The sequence below is a fragment of the Blennius ocellaris genome, assembly GCF_963422515.1.
Source record: "Blennius ocellaris genome assembly, chromosome: 5".
Taxonomy (NCBI): domain Eukaryota; kingdom Metazoa; phylum Chordata; class Actinopteri; order Blenniiformes; family Blenniidae; genus Blennius; species Blennius ocellaris.
Genome location: NC_137654.1, coordinates 1,731,346 through 1,754,906, shown reverse-complemented (window position 1 = coordinate 1,754,906; position 23,561 = coordinate 1,731,346). Strand labels below are relative to the sequence as shown.

Genomic DNA, 23,561 nt, shown 5'->3' with positions numbered 1-23,561 from the left:
CTGGTCGGGGAGGTGGAGAAGAGGAAGGCGATGTTATTTGGTGGACACAGTGTTGGGGTCACTAATGGGGGTCACCAACGCCAAAAAAGCTCTAGAGTGTCAGCATGTGGCGGATGGTGTCAATGCTGTGGCCTCAGAAGGTTGGAGTGTGGCTGACGTGAAAAAAAGTGGTCAGACATCAAAGTAGACACAAAAAAGTGCCTGGCGTCACACTGGCAGAGCGTCTGTGCCCCGGGCGGGGGGACGGGCCCTCCGGAGCTCACCCCGCTGGAGGAAACACTGGCGGGGGTCATCGGGGAATCCCTCCTGAGTGGAGTGGTGACGGAGGTGGAGGGGGACACCCAGGCCCGCCCCTCCCTACACGCAGAACACGCGCTGTGCGTCGGGCCCCGCGATCCATGGGGGCCCCATTTTGCGCAAGTGAATTGAATTTCCCTCGGGATCAATAAAGTATCATCATTCTCTGCAAATGCGCAAAGGATGCGCTGCATTTTGCCGAGAGGCGCGTAGAACACCGCCACCAAGTCAGCCCGAGGCAGGAGAGAGAGAGAGAGAGAGAGAGAGAGAGAGAGAGAGAGAGAGAGAGAGAGAGAGACAGCTTCCAAACATCAATACGATTCAGGAGCTAGCAAAAGAAAGAAACAGTCCAAACAAGAAGAGGCTCGTGCTTCACTTGAAGGTGGGATGTTGTTGAAATAAAAAAGATTGTTCCACTTTTGATCTATAAAGTTGTTGTTCCACTGTTGATAGACGCTGTTCATTTGATTCGTTAGTAATTAAATGTATTGTTATTATTATTAGTAGTAGTAGTAGTAGTAGTATTATTAGTATTATTATGTTATTGGAAGGGGGGCCCCAAAATAAAATCCTGCTTTGGGCCCCCACTTGGCCAGGGGCGGCCCTGGGGACACCGCCGCCTGCCCTTCAGGAGCCCGATGGTGCGCTCCACAATACTATAGATTCTAGGTCCTCTCCTCTGCGCCTTGTGGGTGAGGAAAAGGGGTGAGCAGCCACCGCTTGAGGGTTAGGGTTCTCCACTGTCGCCTGCAAGGTCGTGAACGGGTTAAACACTACTACAACATTGCAAGTCTCAGGATTTCCACATGAATTCTCCGTACCTAGAAGCCACCCATCACGTACAGCCTCCAGTCTGCGCCCAACACTGCTATATGGGCTTTATGATATAGGATGTTACACTGCATTCATATCAGTGGAAACATAATACTGTTGTCTTACTATTGTCTTAATCATATGTTTCCTGTGTGCACTCCAGGGAGTATGTTTGTTTATTCATTGTAGAAATGTTATTGTTTACTATCCACTTCTTGCAAATAAACTGTCCATATATGAGGTCATATAACTATTTATTTTACACCATCAGTTTCACACAGTTTCTCCCGTTTCTTTCTTCTGCCATCAGTGGCGCAGTTTCTCCTTCCCCCAGTTCTGTGGTACGCCTGGGTCAGAGTTGGGTTAGGGTTAGGGTGACCCAGGGTCAGAGTTGGGTTAGGGTTAGGGTGACCCAGGGTCAGAGTTGGGTTAGGGTTAGGGTGACCCAGGGTCAGAGTTGGGTTAGGGTTAGGGTGACCCAGGGTCAGAGTTGGGTTAGGGTTAGGGTGACCCAGGGTCAGAGTTGGGTTAGGGTTAGGGTGACCCAGGGTCAGAGTTGGGTTAGGGTTAGGGTGACCCAGGGTCAGAGTTGGGTTAGGGTTAGGGTGACCCAGGGTCAGAGTTGGGTTAGGGTTAGGCTGACCCAGGGTCAGAGTTGGGTTAGGGTTAGGGTGACCCAGGGTCAGAGTTGGGTTAGGGTTAGGGTGACCCAGGGTCAGAGTTGGGTTAGGGTTAGGGTGACCCAGGGTCAGAGTTGGGTTAGGGTTAGGGTGACCCAGGGTCAGAGTTGGGTTAGGGTTAGGGTGACCCAGGGTCAGAGTTGGCGTGGTGGACCGCACATTTTCCCGTCAAGTTCTCTTTTTATAAATCCCACGGTTTGCGTAGAGAGTGGCGTACGCATTCTTTTGTGCGTACGCAACGTTTATAAATGAGGCCCCTGGGCTTCAGGATCACTCCTTCTGTGTTTCAGAAAGTTAATCCTGATGACAATAACTGGAGAGTAAAAGTGGAACTTAGTTAATGAAGACCATTTGAACGCCTGAACAACCTGCACACGAAATGCCGATCAATTAAAAATGATCAAATATGGTTAAAAAGTCGTCATCCTGCTATAGAGGATTATACTGTTTCAGAAAAAACTCAAACAAAAAGCACCCTGAATGCCGAGTTGATGTTTAACGCAAAACAAGCTTGATTTTAATGTAAAATCTTTTCAAATGTGATTACAGAGATAAGTTAATAAAGCAGAATAATCCTCCTCACTGTTTAAAGCACGTGTTCAGAATTCTTTATTTAACACAAAGTTAATCATTAATGAGCTCTTCCTGGTACAAATGCTCCAAAACCTCAAACTAAATGTTCACTGAGCATTTCTGGGCAGTTGAGAAATGCTGCGTATCGAGTTCTTCGGGACTATATTTGCATACGTCCCAACAGTCATGGCGCAATGTGAAAAAACCTCAGTGCAAACAACAACAGAAGAAATGAGTGGGATTTGACCATTTCTTTACTTTTCATTCTCATGGATAATCACAAAAAGCTTCTTCTCTTTACACTTCAAGATAGAAAAGGGAAAAGTCCAGTGTTGAAAAAGTTAAAAACCAAAGAAAAACACAACCAGAGACACAACGAGAATCTTGAGCCTTGCTCTGGATGGAAAACCTAAAACAAGTAAAAAAGAAAAAAAAAATACTAGAGCAAAAACCAAGGAAGATCCACTGTCCCGCAGGACGGCCGGGACATTTGGACGGTTCTTCACACCAGCTTCTTGGCCTCGAAGAAACTCTTCAGGTGCTTCATCTGCCAGATGCCGGTGAGGATGAGGATGAGGGTCTGCGCGATGGACCACCACAGGACGCGCTGGTTGGTGCTCTCGCTCGTCATGCGGAAACGCTCCTCGCGGTACTGTGGAGAGAAGAGGCGTTCAGTCCCTCCCCCCTGCTGTGGGGGCCGTGTGGTGGTGCTCCACCCACCCTCTGGTAGTTCTGCTCCTTCTGGATCTGCTCCACCTGGTCCAGCAGCTGACGCACTCGCAGCTGCAGCTCGCTCAGCTTGTCCTTGGCGGCGATCTCAGGGTAGTTGTTGGTGTGTTCTCCCACCTGGATGTCCAGGTGAACTCTCTGCAGCACACAAGTCACAGCACACTTTTCAAAAACAAAAACATGAAACACTGCTGCTGCAGCGGAGGCCGGGACAGAATGTTGGATTATACAACATGAATTCATCTGACGTGAAGAACGGACGGCACTCATTTCCACGGTGCAACAGCAGAGATGGTTCCGGCAGAGCTTCTTCAGGCTTCATGTTCCATTGAGGCATTCTGAGGCTCAGCCTCCTGCGAGCACATTTTGTGTAGAAACAATACCGTATTTTCCATACTATAAGGCACCTAAATACCTCAAATTTTCTCAAAAGCTGCCAGTGCGCCTTATAACCCGGTGCGCCTTATATATGGACGATTGTTCTACTCAAGACTGCTATTTCACAGCTGAACAACCAGAAGCTTTTATTTTGACAACTCTAAATTTGCAACCGGATCTTCAGTGCGGACGACACTCCACACAACACCTTCATCACTCATGGTTGCACACCAACATTCTAACAAACCAAAATAAACTAGATGAAATAATGACTCCCTAAACTGGGGAACAAAAACACATAAACACAATCAACACAACACCAAGCCCAACAAAAACCCACAATAACCTCCAACAACACAAAACATGAATTTGTCGCTGCAAGGCATGATGGGACATCATGCCTTGCAGCGACAAATTCAACCTGAGCTCCTCAGTGCAGCCGATAGAAACTCCCATAATTCATTGCAGCTGTTTGTGGTGTTTTAAATGCAATTATTGGGGGTTAGATTTGGTTTGTGGTGTCGGTAATAATTGTGTTGTGTTGTGTTTTTGTTGCTTAGTTCATGTAGTTTAGTTTATTATTATTATTATTACCGGTAGTTGTAAGTTGTCAACCAGCAGTGAAGAAGGTTTTGTGTGTAGTGTCCTCCTGGCATAGGCTGCAGGTAGGACTATCAAAATAAAGTGTGTGCACCTCTCTGGGTGTTAGAATCAGTGGAAAATGTAACCTAATAGCTTTGAGCTGTAAAGGTTGCTGATCACTGGTCTATTCCATGCGCCTTATACGGCGGTGCGCCTTATATATGAATGAAGTTATAAATTATGTCAATTGATGTAGGTGCGCCTTATAACCCGGTGCGCCTTATAGGGCGGAAAATACGGTAATTCCTCACCAACAGTTGGCCATAAATTCATGTTTCTGCAGTTTTGTCAGGTCTGATCATTATTATACATTTTTCAGGTGCAACCAAACGGACTTGGTACGAAAAAGAATTAAAAAAGAATAGCAACAGAATAAAAATAGATTGTATAAGCAGCTCATTTGTGAGTTGTGCTATTTCTAGAACAGGCCCCTGCAGTGGTCCTTGGGGGAGACCTGGTGTCCCAGGCCCCGTGTTGGGGACCTCTGCTGTGCAAGATTTTCAGCATCTGCTTCTAAATGTGCCATTTAGAAGAAAGTTTGAGTTTGCTGGTGATGTGGAACGCACAGCACGTCAAAGCAGGGAGCGACACCATGTGGTCACTTCTGCTGAACACATGGATTCCCTTCTGCTCAGGAAATGACAACAATAGTTTTTGAAGTGAGCAAATGAACCAATGTGAGTTTACAGGTAGCGCCGGGCTTTGAGAGCCGTCAGACCTTCACATTCAAACGTGTGAAGCGTTTGGTGGATTGAAGAAGTGCACACTGTGTTCATACCAGCTTTCCTCCAGCAAACAGAGCCATCTTGGTGGAGTTGGAATGTAAACAGATCTGATGTTCTCCAGGAGTGTGCGAGGTGAAGGTGAAGCGTCCGTCTGAGCCGTACTGACGAGACAGGATGATCTGAAACAAGACTTGACGTTAGCTTTCTCTTCAATCTGAGGGTTTGCTGGAGGGCAGTGCTGCTCCCAGGTTACCTTGGTGTCTGGATCCTTAATCTCCACATGCATCCCCAGACCAGGAGTGGCCGGGAGGAAGGAGCTGCTCTGTCTGTCCCACAGCTGAGTGCGGTACTTCCCTGTCACACAGCCACAACACACAGACACAGAGAGACAGAGACACAGAGAGACAGAGAGAGAGACAGAGACACATAGAGAGAGACAGAGACACAGAGAGACAGAGAGAGAGACAGAGACACATAGAGAGAGACAGAGACACAGAGAGACAGAGAGAGAGACAGAGACACATAGAGAGAGACAGAGACACAGAGAGAGACAGAGACACAGAGAGACAGAGACACAGAGAGACAGAGAGAGAGACAGAGACACAGAGAGACAGAGACACATAGAGAGAGACAGAGACACAGAGAGAGAGAGACAGAGACACATAGAGAGAGACAGAGACACATAGACAGAGACAGAGACACAGAGAGAGAGACAGAGACACAGAGAGAGAGACAGAGACACAGAGAGACAGAGACAGAGACACATAGAGAGAGACAGAGACACAGAGAGACAGAGAGAGAGACAGAGACACATAGAGAGAGACAGAGACACAGAGAGAGACAGAGACACAGAGAGAGACAGAGACACAGACACATAGAGAGAGACAGAGACACAGAGAGAGACAGAGACACAGACACATAGAGAGAGACAGAGACACATAGAGAGAGACACAGACACAGAGAGACAGAGACAGAGACACAGAGAGACAGAGATAGAGACAGAGACACATAGAGAGAGACAGAGACACAGAGAGACAGAGAGACAGAGAGACAGAGAGACAGAGAGAGAGACAGAGACACATAGAGAGACAGAGACACAGAGAGAGACAGAGAGACAGAGAGACAGAGACACAGAGAGACAGAGACACATAGAGAGAGACAGAGACACAGAGAGAGACAGAGACACAGAGAGAGACAAAGACACATAGAGAGAGACAGAGACACAGAGAGAGAGACAGAGACACCGAGAGAGACAGAGACACCGAGAGAGACAGAGACACAGAGAGAGACAGAGACACAGCGAGAGAGACAGAGACACATAGAGAGAGACAGAGACACAGAGAGAGACAGAGACACATGGAGAGAGACAGAGACACATAGAGAGAGACAGAGACACAGAGAGAGACAGAGACACAGAGAGAGAGACAGAGACATAGAGAGAGACAGAGAGAGAGACAGAGACACAGAGAGAGACAGAGACACAGAGAGAGACAGAGACACAGAGAGAGAGACAGAGACACATGGAGAGAGACAGAGACACAGAGAGAGAGACAGAGACACAGAGAGAGAGACAGAGACATAGAGAGAGACAGAGACACAGAGAGAGACAGAGACACATAGAGAGAGACAGAGACACATAGAGAGACAGAGACACATAGAGAGAGACAGAGACACATAGAGAGAGACAGAGACACAGAGAGAGACAGAGACACAGAGAGAGACAGAGACACATAGAGAGAGACAGAGACACAGAGAGAGACAGAGACACAGAGAGAGACAGAGACACATAGAGAGAGACAGAGACACAGAGAGAGACAGAGACACAGAGAGAGAGACAGAGACATAGAGAGAGAGACAGAGACACAGAGAGAGAGACAGAGACACAGAGAGAGACAGAGACACAGAGAGAGAGACAGAGACATAGAGAGAGACAGAGACACAGAGAGAGACAGAGACACAGAGAGAGAGACAGAGACACATAGAGAGAGACAGAGACACAGAGAGAGACAGAGACACAGAGAGAGACAGAGACACAGAGAGAGAGACAGAGACATAGAGAGAGACAGAGACACATAGAGAGAGACAGAGACACAGAGAGAGACAGAGACACAGAGAGAGAGACAGAGACACAGAGAGAGACAGAGACACAGAGAGAGACAGAGACACATAGAGAGAGACAGAGACACATAGAGAGAGACAGAGACACAGAGAGAGAGACAGAGACACAGAGAGAGACAGAGACACAGAGAGAGAGACAGAGACACAGAGAGAGAGACAGAGACACAGAGAGAGACAGAGACACAGAGAGAGACAGAGACACAGAGAGAGACAGAGACACATAGAGAGAGACAGAGACACAGAGAGAGAGACAGAGACACATAGAGAGAGACAGAGACACAGAGAGAGACAGAGACAGAGACACAGAGAGAGACAGAGACACATGTCACAATGCAATATTAATCGTCCAGAATGCACCATTTAAGGTCTATTTTTTTAATATTCTCAGGTGAGGCTCCTCGGACCCCCTGGCGCTGGTTGCTGTCCAAATATATTTGGGACACCCAGATTTTTGGGATGGACGCCTAAAACACCAATATTTGCCAAAAAGCATCCTCTGAGTGGACGAATCAGGGGCCTCATTTATAAAACATTGCATAGGATTCCTACTAACAACATACGTGCCCCCAAATTCTGAAGATGGCCTTGCCCCCCAAAGATGGGATGTGTAAAACTGTGCGTACGCACATCTTGCACTTTGCTTGTACAGATCACAGTCCACCTGGAAAGTTGACAACTCATCTCCTGCCCTCGACACGCCCGCTTTCTACCATAAATGCTCATTGCAAAGTACCTCCTCAATATTTTTGCATCTCAATCAACTGATCAATGACATTTGATGCTAAATCCTGGAAGAAAAGATGAGGAAGGAATTCTATGGAGAGAGAAATGGCCATGAGGAGGTGCGGGTCAGGAAAAGGATGTGATTTGGTGTCACAGTAGTGGAATCACTAATAAAAGAACAAGTGATCTGAGACTGCGGAGGTGGAGAAGTGTTTGATGTGAAGGTGGTCAGAGGAGAGTGACATCATGCTTTCTGCTTTGATGCTTCTATTCTTTATGCTCACTCTGAAATTAGACTGATCGTTACACACTTTGTCACAATTGATAATCAATCAGTTCTATCCACAGCTCTGTATCATTTGAAGATGAAAGTATGACATATGAACACAGTGCTGCTGATTCAGCAGTAATGTCTCACTAAAGAAACATTTATACTGGAGTCACGTGACGCGGTTGCCAAGATGGCTGCCTCGGTTAAACAAGCAGTGCTTAATTTATCCTGACAATTTTATCCAGGACCACAGGCGTCGTGAGCCAGAACACTGCATACCTGCACCAGGATGTCGAAACCAAAGAAGAGCACGACCAGTGGCAATATTAAAAAGCATTTGCGGGTTCAAACTACATCCCAAGATGGCGCCGACGTCGGGGACACATGTCCCGACCCGCAATATTTGCTCAAGACATCGCAAATGTTATTACTGCATTGCAGAAGACTTCAACTGACCTGGCCGGCCTGGATGATATCCAGCGTACCACGATGTCAGTGGGAGAGAAGTTGTCCTCACCTATTACACGACATGGAGAAGAGGGAGGAGTGGCTGGAGGATGCGGACAAGACAATGGAAGCATCCTTGGAAGCTAACCCAGTGGCTACCAGGGCTGAGGTGGACCACCTTCACCACAAACTGGACAACATGGAAAACCGCAGCAGGCACCAGAATCTCCGGTTTGTGGGAATACCAGAAGGTAGAGAATCTGGACACGTGACGATGTTTGTTGGCAGGCTCTTACAATCGCTTCTCGGCGAGGAACATACCGTGAAGCTACCGGAGATTGAACAAGCCCATCGAGCCAAATCCTGGGGAGACACGCACACGATCCTGGTCCGATTCCTGCTCTTAGGATTTCACACCTTCGAATCCCCCTAACAAAAGCCTTTGTAAGAGACTCCTAAAGTGAGTCTTGCCCCGAGTCTTCCCCGGTGAACACCAGGGAGGAGTTGAGTCCCAGCTGTTCCTCTCACAAAAGGCTTTTGCTCCTGTTCTTCAATGGAGGAGGAGGTTGCTGGAGGCAGCTCACCCAGCGTTAGCATCCAGCTAACACCAGAGGCCTGCAACCAGAGGCCTTCACTCCTCAAATCCTCTGCTGACCCACCACGAGGGTCAGACCTTCCCCTGATCCAGAGACCAGCACCCAGAGTCTGATCTCCCATCAACCAGGAAAACCAACCGGTTCCTCCAGGACGGACCAGGGAAACGAGGCCTCACAGAACTTCTTTGTGTTTTCCTCAACCAGCAGGAAAACCATCACAGACCTGAGCGACCAGCTCCTCAGTCTGGACAAAAGGAACAACCAGGAGCTGCAAAGAAGGACTCCTGAAACATCAACTTCATCTTCTTCTCCTCAGCCTGTAGAACCAGCAACCACAGTTAGCAGGAGGTGCTAACTACAGGAGAAGACACCAGCTTCCCTCCAGCAGGACAACAACTGAACTCCTTCAAGGAAGTGGGAACAACAACTGGGCTTTACCTGAGATTAGTTAAACCTGATGCTATGATAGAACTGTTTAACTTTTATGCGTGTCTAAAAATAATGTGAACTCGAAACCAAATGAAGTTGTTAAATTTCTAGGCTCACCTCCCTGCCAAGTGAACAGAGTACCTGACTATTGCAATTTTAGGGCTTTTCCATCAGAAAGAACCAGGTTCTAGTTCAGGTTCTGGTACAGCGTTGATGCCAGGGCCAGTTCTAAAATGAGCACCGTCAAAGAACCGGTTGTGTTTCTACTGTCAACGGAGCCAAGCGAGAGCCACATCATAGTGCTGTCAGGAACATATTGTTAGGTGAATTTGTACTTTATGTTTATTATTAGTACTTGATATAATGGGAATTAACATTTTGTAAGTTATCGTTGATATATTATTACTATTATAACCACTGTTCACTGTTTCACACCTGCAAGGCCACGAGTCTTTGTATTATTGACACTGTACCACTCTGAGACTCTTCAAGGTCTCTGGACATCTGATCTGAGACTCCTGCTTCAACTGTGTGAACCACATAGAAGTGTAGCCACACACACGCACGCACGCACGCACGCACGCACGCACGCACACACACACACACACACACACACACACACACACACACACACACACACACACACACACACACACACACACACACACACACACACACACACACACACACACACACACACACACACACACACACACACACACACACACACACACACACACACACACACACACACACACACACACACACACACACACAGGCCTGAGAACCAGTGTTAACCTGCTTTGTCTGTGTGTGAAAATGTAATCGCCTACTTTGAATAAAACGGGGCAGAGAAATGAAGATGGGGCAGATGGGTGAACTTCAGCTCCTGAGGTGAATTCATTTCTCTGTCCTTGTTCAAGCTGACTTGTTGTTTTGACTCTTTATTGCTCTCGATACAGGGGTTGTCTCTCTTCTCTCATTAACTTCCATGTTTCAGTGAAAAGCGTGACAGCGATGCACAAACAGACGTTGGTGCTCCTCTGCTCCAGAGTCCAGGTCCTGTCCCTGCTTCGCCTCTGCTCTTTCAGGACCAACATGAAAATTGCACAGCAAAAAAAAAAAAAAACAACCAGTGCAAAGCTGAATACGCTAACAACAGAGGATTCATACAGCCAACATATTAAAATATTGAGGGCTTGTAGTAAATCACTGACCAATCAGCAGACGGCTCCTCAAAATCAGACCTGTTCCATGGTCCTGGTACCATAGATGGAAAACACTAGATGCCTCCCGGTGACGTGCCTGCAACGCCGCCATGTTGGGATGGCCTCCAACTCGTGCTTAACATATAGATTTCAGACTAGAAAACCCACTAAAACATTCGTAGCTCACTTGTTTGTTCACGTACAACACAAATAATACTTCATTTTAAAGCTGAGGAAAAGCTCTATCCCCTGGAAGTGCGACACCTACTGTTTGCACAGCCCCGTTTCCACCGCACAACAAGTGTGGGAATGGACCGGTACAGTCCGGTACGGTTCAGGTTTCCACCGCACAACAAGTGTGGGAATGGACCGGTACAGTCCGGTACAGTTCAGGTTTCCACCGCACAACAAGTGTGGGAATGGACCGGTACAGTCCGGTACAGTCCGGTACGGTTCAGGTTTCCACCGCAACAATTTGTGATTTTCCGGAAACAACCGCTCCAAAGGTGGTCGCTTTTCCACCCCCCCCCCCCGTCTGGGTACCAGGACCACGGAACAGGTCTGAGTTTGAGGAGCCGCCTGCTGATTGGTCAGTGATTTACTACACACCCTCAATATGTTAATGTGTCAGCTGGATGAATCTTCCACTGTTAATGTGGTCAGCTTTGCTCTGGTGGTTTGCTTTCTTTTCTTTTCTTTGCTGCACAACTTTAGTGTGGGTTGTGAAAGAGCGGACTTGAGACAGGGAGGGAGAACGGCACTTGGGAGCAGGCGCTACGATGAGCATCCGCCCTTCCAGCTCAAACGCTGGAGTAGCCACTCCGGTGGTCAGCACCGCTGGATGCCACTGCCTAAACTTCCGTGTCGATGCAGTGGCGCCGACTGCCGGAGTGGCAGAGAACCACTCCGGCAGTCGGCGCCGCTGGCCGTGGTTGCCTTGGCTTGTGCGTGTGGGGATGGACCCCGGTGCTCGGGGCAGCTCCCCTGTCCCGGCGCATCGCACCGGCTCGGCTCTGTGCCGCGGCCGGCGAAGGCGCGCTCAGGTGCGGGCCGAGTCACCGGAGCGTTCGCTCTCGAAGAACCAACGCGGAAGTTGCAGCTGCAGCTCTGTAGCTGCAAACAATAAAAGTTAACTAAACAACTCGTGCAAAGCGGAGGATGTAAACAACAACAGAGGATTCACAAGGTCCAGATCTGCCGCCCGACTGAGATTATGGTTGTAACGTCACATATCTGCGGGGCTCTAAGCCCCGCCTACTTTTTAACCTACTTTCTGCAGTGGAAACGCTCCAGGTTTGGCTGTGGGTACACTATACTGTACCGCTCTGTAAAGCTCTGTTCCATCCCTGCACTTTTTGTGTGGTGGAAACACGCCATATCTATGCCGAGTACCCCAAAGGAAAGGTGGCGGAAAAGCGTCCACCTTTGGAGCGGTTGTTTCCGGAAAATCCCAAATTGTTGCGGTGGAAACCCGAACCGTAACGGACTATACCTGTCCATTCCCGAACTTTTTGTGTGGAGAAAACCGGGCTTTCAGTATTCTAAGGGGCAAATGTGAGCTTTTAGTAAGTGGGTTTCACTTCGAGAACACCTTTCCACTGCTTGAGCAGTGTCCAAAGCTCTTTACATTGCTAATCACATTCACACATGTTAGCACACCAGTGGGAGTGGCCACCATACGAAGTGAGTTGAGGTGAGTAATCCGAGCAATTGGGGTGAGTCATCTGAGCCTCAATGAGAAGTAACGTGTATTTTGAGGCGTGATCATTTAGGCCGTTTGGAAGAGAAATCTGAGTTTAAGACTGGAGTAATCTGAGTCTAGTGCGTAATGTGAGCTTTTGGAAAAGTAACAAGTCTCTGACGGGAGTAATGACTCTTTGAGGGGAGTAATCCGAGTCTTTGAGGGGGGTAATCCGAGTCTTTGAGGGGAGTAATCCGAGTCTTTGAGGGGACTAATCTGAGTCTTTGAGGGGACTAATCTGAGTCTTTAAGGGGGGTAATCCGAGTCTTTGAGGGGGGTAATCCGAGTCTTTGAGGGGGGTAATCCGAGTCTTTGAGGGGAGTAATCCGAGTCTTTGAGGGGACTAATCTGAGTCTTTGAGGGGACTAATCCGAGTCTTTAAGGGGAGTAATCCGAGTCTTTGAGGGGAGTAATCCGAGCCTTTGATTAAGTAATCTGAGTCTTTGATGTAGTAATCCGAGTCTGAGGGAGTAATCCGAGTCTGAGGGAGTAATCTGAGTCTTTGAGGGAGTAATCTGAGTCTTTGAGGACAGTGATCCGAGTCTTTGAGGGAGTAATCTGAGTCTTTGAGGGAGTAATCTGAGTCTTTGATGTAGTAATCTGAGTCTTTGAGGGAGTAATCTGAGTCTTTGAGGGAGTAATCCGAGTCTGAGGGAGTAATCCGAGTCTGAGGGAGTAATCTGAGTCTTTGAGGGAGTAATCTGAGTCTTTGAGGACAGTGATCCGAGTCTTTGAGGGAGTAATCTGAGTCTTTGAGGGAGTAATCTGAGTCTTTGATGTAGTAATCTGAGTCTTTGAGGGAGTAATCTGAGTCTTTGAGGACAGTCATCCGAGTCTTTGAAGGAATAATCTGAGTCTTTGAGGACAGTCATGGGGATATTTCAGTACAGTAATCTGAGTATTTGGAGCCAGTGCTCGTACGGAGAAGCTGGGAGCTCAGTGCTGCCAGAGCTGGAAGAAGCTAGCTGTGCTCACCGATCACCATCGTCTCATCCGGGATCTCCTCGATGAAACACTTCTTCTCCGTCTCCCCGATGTGGAAATACAGAGCGCCGTTCGGATAGATCCAGGTCAGGAAGAGAAGCACTGCGGCGGCGGGGACTGAGGGCATCGTGGAGCCTCCGACTGGTGTTCACATCAGCAGAGGAGGCGGCGGAGGAGGCGCTGATAGGGGCGCCGGTGCAGAAGGCGGCGGACGCTGCTGCCGCTGACGCGCTCTCTCCGTTGCGGAACCCGGAAGGGGATTTCCTGAAGCGTGGGGCTGTGCTTCCCTGAGTAAGGGCTCACAGGCTGACGCTCATGAGCTCTCCAGGGGAGAGTTAGGCCACACATAAGTCTTTAGAAATCAATTCGGACACTTTTTTTTATTAGAATAATGACCTTGATCTGAGAATTTTGATTTTGTTAAATTGTTTTGAGAAATAAAGTAGGAGTTAACGTGTGGCTTGTGCCTGGCAGACTAAACTCGTGGAAGGAACAGCTCAGCATTTCCTGAGCTAACAACAGCGCGGCGGCTCTGACACTGAAGCTTAAGCTTCTCTAACAAACACACTGTTTGGACTCGCATCACGAAAAGGGGCCGCATGTGTTTGTGAGGAGGCCACACTTCATTCACGTACAGGACTTTTCATGTCAAGCAGCGAGAGACCGGTGTTTTCTCTGAGTTGTCGCGTTCTAGCCCAGCCGCTAGCAGTTAGCATTAGCCTGCCGTGAGGCTGGATAAACACGACCAGTGGCGTCAGTGACAAGCAGCCCGGGAAGGACGACAGCAGGAACAAGGTACGAAGACAGCAGGTAGGACGAGTTCCTCTCTCTAACGGCAAGCGTTTCAATGAGTGCTGAAGAAGTGGGGGGGGGGTACGGTGTGTGTGTGTGTGTGTGTGTGTGTGTGTGTGTGTGTGTGTGTGTGTGTGTGTGTGTGTGTGTGTGTGTGTGTGTGTGTGTGTGTGTGTGTGTGTGTGTGTGTGTGTGTGTGTGTGTGTGTGTGTGTGTGGTCTGGGGGTGAAATGAGGGCTGTGGCTGTCATACGGGTCTTTCCTGACCCGCAGCATCCGTGGTCACGTGACACTGCTCACCTGGGGTCAGGTCCTGTGTGGAACCTGGGTCCACACCTGAACTGCGATCTGGACCCAAAGTGAAAGTGAAAGTGAATCCTCAGCTCGCCTCCAGGGCTCATGGCCTCTCTGATGCTCCACCATTGGTCTGTGATGATGCTCCACCATTGGTCTGTTATAATGGTTCACCATTGGTCTGTTATAATGGTTCACCATTGGTCTGTGATGATGGTTCACCATTGGTCTGTGATGATGGCTCACCATTGGTCTGTGATGATGCTCTACCATTGGTCTGTGATGATGGTTCACCATTGGTCTGTGATGATGGTTCACCATTGGTCTGTTATAATGGTTCACCATTGGTCTGTGATGATGGTTCACCATTGGTCTGTGATGATGGTTCACCATTGGTCTGTTATAATGGTTCACCATTGGTCTGTGATGATGGTTCACCATTGGTCTGTGATGATGCTCCACCATTGGTCTGTGATGATGGTTCACCATTAGTCTGTGATGATGGTTCACCATTGGTCTGTGATGATGGTTCACCATTGGTCTGTGATGATGGCTCACCATTGGTCTGTTATGATGGTTCACCATTGGTCTGTGATGATGGCTCACCATTGGTCTGTGATGATGGTTCACCATTGGTCTGTGATGATGGTTCACTATTGGTCTGTGATGATGGTTCACCATTGGTCTGTGATGATGCTGCACCATTGGTCTGTGATGATGCTGCACCATTGGTCTGTGATGATGCCGCACCATTGGTCTGTTATGATGGCTCACCATTGGTCTGTGATGATGGCTCACCATTGGTCTGTTATGATGGCTCACCATTGGTCTGTGATGATGGCTCACCATTGGTCTGTGATGATGGTTCACCATTGGTCTGTGATGATGGCTCACCATTGGTCTGTGATGATGGCTCACCATTGGTCTGTGATGATGGTTCACCATTGGTCTGTGATGATGGCTCACCATTGGTCTGTGATGATGGTTCACCATTGGTCTGTGATGATGGTTCACCATTGGTCTGTGATGATGGTTCACCATTGGTCTGTGATGATGCTGCACCATTGGTCTGTGATGATGCTGCACCATTGGTCTGTGATGATGCTGCACCATTGGTCTGTGATGATGCTGCACCATTGGTCTGTGATGATGCTGCACCATTGGTCTGTTATGATGGCTCACCATTGGTCTGTGATGATGGTTCACCATTGGTCTGTGATGATGGCTCACCATTGGTCTGTTATGATGGTTCACCATTGGTCTGTGATGATGGCTCACCATTGGTCTGTGATGATGGTTCACCATTGGTCTGTTATAATGGCTCACCATTGGTCTGTGATGATGGTTCACCATTGGTCTGTGATGATGGCTCACCATTGGTCTGTGATGATGCTGCACCATTGGTCTGTGATGATGCTGCACCATTGGTCTGTGATGATGCTGCACCATTGGTCTGTGATGATGCTGCACCATTGGTCTGTGATGATGGCTCACCATTGGTCTGTGATGATGGCTCACCATTGGTCTGTGATGATGGTTCACCATTGGTCTGTTATGATGGCTCACCATTGGTCTGTGATGATGGTTCACCATTGGTCTGTGATGATGGTTCACCATTGGTCTGTGATGATGGTTCACCATTGGTCTGTGATGATGCTCCACCATTGGTCTGTGATGATGGTTCACCATTGGTCTGTGATGATGGTTCACCATTGGTCTGTTATAATGGCTCACCATTGGTCTGTGATGATGGCTCACCATTGGTCTGTGATGATGGCTCACCATTGGTCTGTTATGATGGCTCACCATTGGTCTGTGATGATGGCTCACCATTGGTCTGTGATGATGGTCCACCATTGGTCTGTTATGATGGTTCACCATTGGTCTGTGATGATGGTTCACCATTGGTCTGTGATGATGGTTCACCATTGGTCTGTGATGATGGCTCACCATTGGTCTGTGATGATGGCTCACCATTGGTCTGTGATGATGGTTCACCATTGGTCTGTGATGATGGTTCACCATTGGTCTGTGATGATGGTTCACCATTGGTCTGTGATGATGGCTCACCATTGGTCTGTTATGATGGTTCACCATTGGTCTGTGATGATGGCTCACCATTGGTCTGTGATGATGGTTCACCATTGGTCTGTTATAATGGCTCACCATTGGTCTGTGATGATGGTTCACCATTGGTCTGTGATGATGGCTCACCATTGGTCTGTGATGATGGTTCACCATTGGTCTGTGATGATGGTTCACTATTGGTCTGTGATGATGGTTCACTATTGGTCTGTGATGATGGTTCACCATTGGTCTGTGATGATGCTGCACCATTGGTCTGTGATGATGCTGCACCATTGGTCTGTGATGATGGCTCACCATTGGTCTGTGATGATGGCTCACCATTGGTCTGTGATGATGGTTCACCATTGGTCTGTGATGATGCTGCACCATTGGTCTGTGATGATGCTGCACCATTGGTCTGTGATGATGCTGCACCATTGGTCTGTGATGATGCTGCACCATTGGTCTGTGATGATGCTGCACCATTGGTCTGTGATGATGGCTCACCATTGGTCTGTTATGATGGCTCACCATTGGTCTGTGATGATGGTTCACCATTGGTCTGTGATGATGGTTCACCATTGGTCTGTGATGATGCTCCACCATTGGTCTGTGATGATGCTCCACCATTGGTCTGTGATGATGGTTCACCATTGGTCTGTGATGATGGTTCACCATTGGTCTGTGATGATGGTTCACCATTGGTCTGTTATAATGGCTCACCATTGGTCTGTGATGATGGCTCACCATTGGTCTGTGATGATGGCTCACCATTGGTCTGTGATGATGGCTCACCATTGGTCTGTGATGATGGTCCACCATTGGTCTGTTATGATGGTTCACCATTGGTCTGTGATGATGGTTCACCATTGGTCTGTGATGATGGCTCACCATTGGTCTGTGATGATGGTTCACCATTGGTCTGTGATGATGGCTCACCATTGGTCTGTGATGATGGCTCACCATTGGTCTGTGATGATGGTTCACCATTGGTCTGTGATGATGGTTCACCATTGGTCTGTGATGATGGCTCACCATTGGTCTGTTATGATGGTTCACCATTGGTCTGTGATGATGGCTCACCATTGGTCTGTGATGATGGTTCACCATTGGTCTGTTATAATGGCTCACCATTGGTCTGTGATGATGGTTCACCATTGGTCTGTGATGATGGCTCACCATTGGTCTGTGATGATGGTTCACTATTGGTCTGTGATGATGGTTCACCATTGGTCTGTGATGATGCTGCACCATTGGTCTGTGATGATGCTGCACCATTGGTCTGTGATGATGGCTCACCATTGGTCTGTGATGATGGCTCACCATTGGTCTGTTATGATGGCTCACCATTGGTCTGTTATGATGGCTCACCATTGGTCTGTGATGATGGTCCACCATGGTCTGTTATAATGGTTCACCATGTGTCTGTGATGATGGTTCACCATTGGTCTGTGATGATGGCTCACCATTGGTCTGTGATGATGGCTCACCATTGGTCTGTGATGATGGTTCACCATTGGTCTGTGATGATGCTGCACCATTGGTCTGTGATGATGCTGCACCATTGGTCTGTGATGATGCTGCACCATTGGTCTGTGATGATGCTGCACCATTGGTCTGTGATGATGCTGCACCATTGGTCTGTGATGATGCTGCACCATTGGTCTGTGATGATGGCTCACCATTGGTCTGTGATGATGGCTCACCATTGGTCTGTGATGATGGCTCACCATTGGTCTGTTATGATGGCTCACCATTGGTCTGTGATGATGGTCCACCATTGGTCTGTTATGATGGTTCACCATTGGTCTGTGATGATGGTTCACCATTGGTCTGTGATGATGGTTCACCATTAGTCTGTGATGATGGTTCACCATTGGTCTGTTATAATGGTTCACCATTGGTCTGTGATGATGGTTCACCATTGGTCTGTGATGATGGTTCACCATTGGTCTGTGATGATGGTTCACCATTGGTCTGTGATGATGGTTCACCATTGGTCTGTGATGATGGCTCACCATTGGTCTGTTATGATGGTTCACCATTGGTCTGTGATGATGGCTCACCATTGGTCTGTGATGATGGTTCACCATTGGTCTGTGATGATGCTGCACCATTGGTCTGTGATGATGCTGCACCATTGGTCTGTGATGATGCTGCACCATTGGTCTGTGATGATGCTGCACCATTGGTCTGTTATGATGGCTCACCATTGGTCTGTGATGATGGCTCACCATTGGTCTGTGATGATGGCTCACCATTGGTCTGTGATGATGGCTCACCATTGGTCTGTGATGATGGCTCACCATTGGTCTGTGATGATGGTTCACCATTGGTCTGTGATGATGGTTCACCATTGGTCTGTGATGATGGTTCACCATTGGTCTGTGATGATGGCTCACCATTGGTCTGTTATGATGGTTCACCATTGGTCTGTGATGATGGCTCACCATTGGTCTGTGATGATGGTTCACCATTGGTCTGTTATAATGGCTCACCATTGGTCTGTGATGATGGTTCACCATTGGTCTGTGATGATGGCTCACCATTGGTCTGTGATGATGGTTCACTATTGGTCTGTGATGATGGTTCACCATTGGTCTGTGATGATGCTGCACCATTGGTCTGTGATGATGCTGCACCATTGGTCTGTGATGATGGCTCACCATTGGTCTGTGATGATGGCTCACCATTGGTCTGTTATGATGGTCCACCATTGGTCTGTGATGATGGCTCACCATGTGTCTGTGATGATGGCTCACCATGTGTCTGTGATGATGGTTCACCATTGGTCTGTGATGATGGCTCACCATTGGTCTGTGATGATGGTTCACCATTGGTCTGTGATGATGGTTCACCATTGGTCTGTGATGATGGTTCACCATTGGTCTGTGATGATGGTTCACCATTGGTCTGTGATGATGGTTCACCATTGGTCTGTGATGATGGTTCACCATTGGTCTGTGATGATGCTGCACCATTGGTCTGTGATGATGCTGCACCATTGGTCTGTGATGATGCTGCACCATTGGTCTGTGATGATGCTGCACCATTGGTCTGTGATGATGGCTCACCATTGGTCTGTGATGATGGTTCACCATTGGTCTGTTATGATGGCTCACCATTGGTCTGTGATGATGGTTCACCATTGGTCTGTGATGATGGTTCACCATTGGTCTGTGATGATGGTTCACCATTGGTCTGTGATGATGGTTCACCATTAGTCTGTGATGATGGTTCACCATTGGTCTGTGATGATGGTTCACCATTGGTCTGTTATAATGGCTCACCATTGGTCTGTGATGATGGCTCACCATTGGTCTGTGATGATGGCTCACCATTGGTCTGTTATGATGGCTCACCATTGGTCTGTGATGATGGCTCACCATTGGTCTGTGATGATGGTCCACCATTGGTCTGTTATGATGGTTCACCATTGGTCTGTGATGATGGTTCACCATTGGTCTGTGATGATGGCTCACCATTGGTCTGTGATGATGGTTCACCATTGGTCTGTGATGATGGCTCACCATTGGTCTGTGATGATGGTTCACCATTGGTCTGTGATGATGGTTCACCATTGGTCTGTGATGATGGTTCACCATTGGTCTGTGATGATGGCTCACCATTGGTCTGTTATGATGGTTCACCATTGGTCTGTGATGATGGCTCACCATTGGTCTGTGATGATGGCTCACCATTGGTCTGTTATAATGGCTCACCATTGGTCTGTGATGATGGTTCACCATTGGTCTGTGATGATGGCTCACCATTGGTCTGTGATGATGGTTCACCATTGGTCTGTGATGATGGTTCACCATTGGTCTGTGATGATGCTGCACCATTGGTCTGTGATGATGCTGCACCATTGGTCTGTGATGATGGCTCACCATTGGTCTGTGATGATGGCTCACCATTGGTCTGTTATGATGGCTCACCATTGGTCTGTTATGATGGCTCACCATTGGTCTGTGATGATGGTCCACCATTGGTCTGTTATAATGGTTCACCATGTGTCTGTGATGATGGTTCACCATTGGTCTGTGATGATGGCTCACCATTGGTCTGTGATGATGGCTCACCATTGGTCTGTGATGATGGCTCACCATTGGTCTGTGATGATGGTTCACCATTGGTCTGTGATGATGCTGCACCATTGGTCTGTGATGATGCTGCACCATTGGTCTGTGATGATGCTGCACCATTGGTCTGTGATGATGCTGCACCATTGGTCTGTGATGATGCTGCACCATTGGTCTGTGATGATGCTGCACCATTGGTCTGTGATGATGGCTCACCATTGGTCTGTGATGATGGCTCACCATTGGTCTGTGATGATGGCTCACCATTGGTCTGTTATGATGGCTCACCATTGGTCTGTGATGATGGTCCACCATTGGTCTGTTATGATGGTTCACCATTGGTCTGTGATGATGGTTCACCATTGGTCTGTGATGATGGTTCACCATTAGTCTGTGATGATGGTTCACCATTGGTCTGTTATAATGGTTCACCATTGGTCTGTGATGATGGTTCACCATTGGTCTGTGATGATGGTTCACCATTGGTCTGTGATGATGGTTCACCATTGGTCTGTGATGATGGTTCACCATTGGTCTGTGATGATGGCTCACCATTGGTCTGTTATGATGGCTCACCATTGGTCTGTGATGATGGCTCACCATTGGTCTGTGATGATGGTTCACCATTGGTCTGTGATGATGCTGCACCATTGGTCTGTGATGATGCTGCACCATTGGTCTGTGATGATGCTGCACCATTGGTCTGTGATGATGCTGCACCATTGGTCTGTGATGATGGTTCACCATTGGTCTGTGATGATGGTTCACCATTGGTCTGTGATGATGGCTCACCATTGGTCTGTGATGATGGTTCACCATTGGTCTGTTATAATGGCTCACCATTGGTCTGTGATGATGGTTCACCATTGGTCTGTGATGATGGCTCACCATTGGTCTGTGATGATGGTTCACCATTGGTCTGTGATGATGGTTCACCATTGGTCTGTGATGATGGTTCACCATTGGTCTGTGATGATGCTGCACCATTGGTCTGTGATGATGGCTCACCATTGGTCTGTTATGATGGCTCACCATTGGTCTGTTATGATGGCTCACCATTGGTCTGTGATGATGGTCCACCATTGGTCTGTTATGATGGTTCACCATTGGTCTGTGATGATGGTTCACCATTGGTCTGTGATGATGGCTCACCATTGGTCTGTGATGATGGTTCACCATTGGTCTGTGATGATGGTTCACCATTGGTCTGTGATGATGGCTCACCATTGGTCTGTGATGATGGCTCACCATTGGTCTGTGATGATGGTTCACCATTGGTCTGTGATGATGGTTCACCATTGGTCTGTGATGATGGTTCACCATTGGTCTGTGATGATGCTGCACCATTGGTCTGTGATGATGCTGCACCATTGGTCTGTGATGATGCTGCACCATTGGTCTGTGATGATGCTGCACCATTGGTCTGTTATGATGGCTCACCATTGGTCTGTGATGATGGCTCACCATTGGTCTGTTATGATGGCTCACCATTGGTCTGTGATGATGGCTCACCATTGGTCTGTGATGATGGTCCACCATTGGTCTGTGATGATGGTTCACCATTGGTCTGTTATAATGGTTCACCATTGGTCTGTGATGATGGTTCACCATTGGTCTGTGATGATGCTGCACCATTGGTCTGTGATGATGCTGCACCATTGGTCTGTGATGATGGTTCACCATTGGTCTGTGATGATGGTTCACCATTGGTCTGTGATGATGCTGCACCATTGGTCTGTGATGATGGTTCACCATTGGTCTGTGATGATGGTTCACCATTGGTCTGTGATGATGCTGCACCATTGGTCTGTGATGATGGCTCACCATTGGTCTGTGATGATGGCTCACCATTGGTCTGTGATGATGGTTCACCATTGGTCTGTGATGATGCTGGACCATTGGTCTGTTATAATGGTCCACCATTGGTCTGTTATAATGGTTCACCATTGGTCTGTGATGATGGTCCACCATTGGTCTGTGATGATGCTGCACCATTGGTCTGTGATGATGGTTCACCATTGGTCTGTGATGATGCTGCACCATTGGTCTGAGTGCTTGCGATCTTCACTTTATTAACCCTGATTGAGCATTCCAACACACCAACACACAGGATTACTGCCTCCTCAGAGTTTGAAGCATACATTCACAAAAGTACGACCAGAAACCACCTCTGAATTAGGCCACGTTCACTGGAAAAGAGGCTTATTTGAGGCTGTCTTCTCACCCAACCAAACGTCACACAGCCATTCAAACTGGAAGTTGATGCCAGTGCATTTGGGGCCGGAGTAGTGCTTGTGTAGGAGGATGAATGTGGCCCCGATCATCTGGTCTGGGACTTTTTATTGAAGAAACGCAAGCTTCCCTACAGCACTGTTGAAAAAAAAAAAAGTATTGAGTGTGCTTATGGCTTTTGACGTGTATCTTGGGTCCAGTTCAGTCAGTCCTCCAATCAAAACCCTCTGGCGTTCCTACCTCAGATGCAGAATTGCAACCAGCGCCTCATGCCCTGTTGCTGAAAGATGTCAATATTGCCATTGGGTACAAAGAGGGTGTTGATAATGTCATGGCTGACGCTCCGTCAAGGTCTTTAATCAAACATTTATTTTTAGGGGTAAATGCTTGACTTTCAGGTGGGGGGGTGTTATGACCCAGATCATAATTGTTTTGTATAGATCTGCAATCTCCTCCTAAAGGGGCCTTCATGCTGTGGCCAGGCTCCACTTCTGTGCTGGCGGCAGCACACGGTCCACGTACCGGTCTCTGAGGTACTTGCACTTCTGGCAGCGTTCCTGCTCTTCTTTGCCCAGGGGGGAAGCTATTTCACGCCAGGAGTTGGCAGCCATCTGGCTGTCTTTATACTCCCTCAGGTGGGTATTGTAGATGTGAGGATATCGGCGGACCTTCTCGCATAAACACTCTTCAAAGTTTGCTCTGGAATAGGTCGAGGCCAGCACCTGCGCAGTCGGTCACACA

General features: G+C 48.0%; 2 protein-coding genes across 5 annotated transcripts in view; one reads left to right on the top strand and one right to left on the bottom strand.

Moving 5' to 3' along the window:
• Positions 1 to 2,599: 2,599 nt before the first annotated feature.
• Positions 2,600 to 13,538, bottom strand: LOC308130957 (transmembrane emp24 domain-containing protein 4-like). The gene is made up of 5 exons (XM_080497501.1): positions 13,346 to 13,538; positions 5,091 to 5,191; positions 4,891 to 5,016; positions 3,084 to 3,230; positions 2,600 to 3,015 (listed from the first exon to the last, which is right to left on the bottom strand). Exons 1-5 carry the CDS (start codon positions 13,479 to 13,481, stop codon positions 2,866 to 2,868), a joined length of 660 nt encoding a protein of 219 aa, XP_080353627.1. The 5' UTR covers positions 13,482 to 13,538; the 3' UTR covers positions 2,600 to 2,865.
• Positions 13,539 to 13,833: 295 nt separating this feature from the next.
• ikbkg (inhibitor of nuclear factor kappa B kinase regulatory subunit gamma) overlaps positions 13,834 to 23,561 on the top strand; it is a 49,523-nt gene continuing 39,795 nt past the window's right edge. For all 4 annotated transcript variants that reach the window (XM_080496260.1, XM_080496261.1, XM_080496259.1 and 1 more), the window contains exon 1: positions 13,834 to 14,164. The gene's annotated coding sequence lies outside the window, so the exon portion shown is untranslated. The remainder of the gene's footprint in view (positions 14,165 to 23,561) is intronic.

What these genes read in the sequence shown, in the direction of transcription:
- LOC308130957 (XM_080497501.1), bottom strand. Translation starts at nt 13,481, where the DNA reads ATGCCCTCAGTCCCCGCCGCCGCAGTGCTTCTCTTCCTGACCTGGATC. An exon ending in GGATGAGACGATGGTGATCG is followed by an intron (nt 5,192 to 13,345) that starts GTGAGCACAGCT and finishes GCTGTGTGACAG; the next exon opens with GGAAGTACCGCACTCAGCTG. An exon ending in TGTTTGCTGGAGGAAAGCTG is followed by an intron (nt 3,231 to 4,890) that starts GTATGAACACAG and finishes TGTGTGCTGCAG; the next exon opens with AGAGTTCACCTGGACATCCA.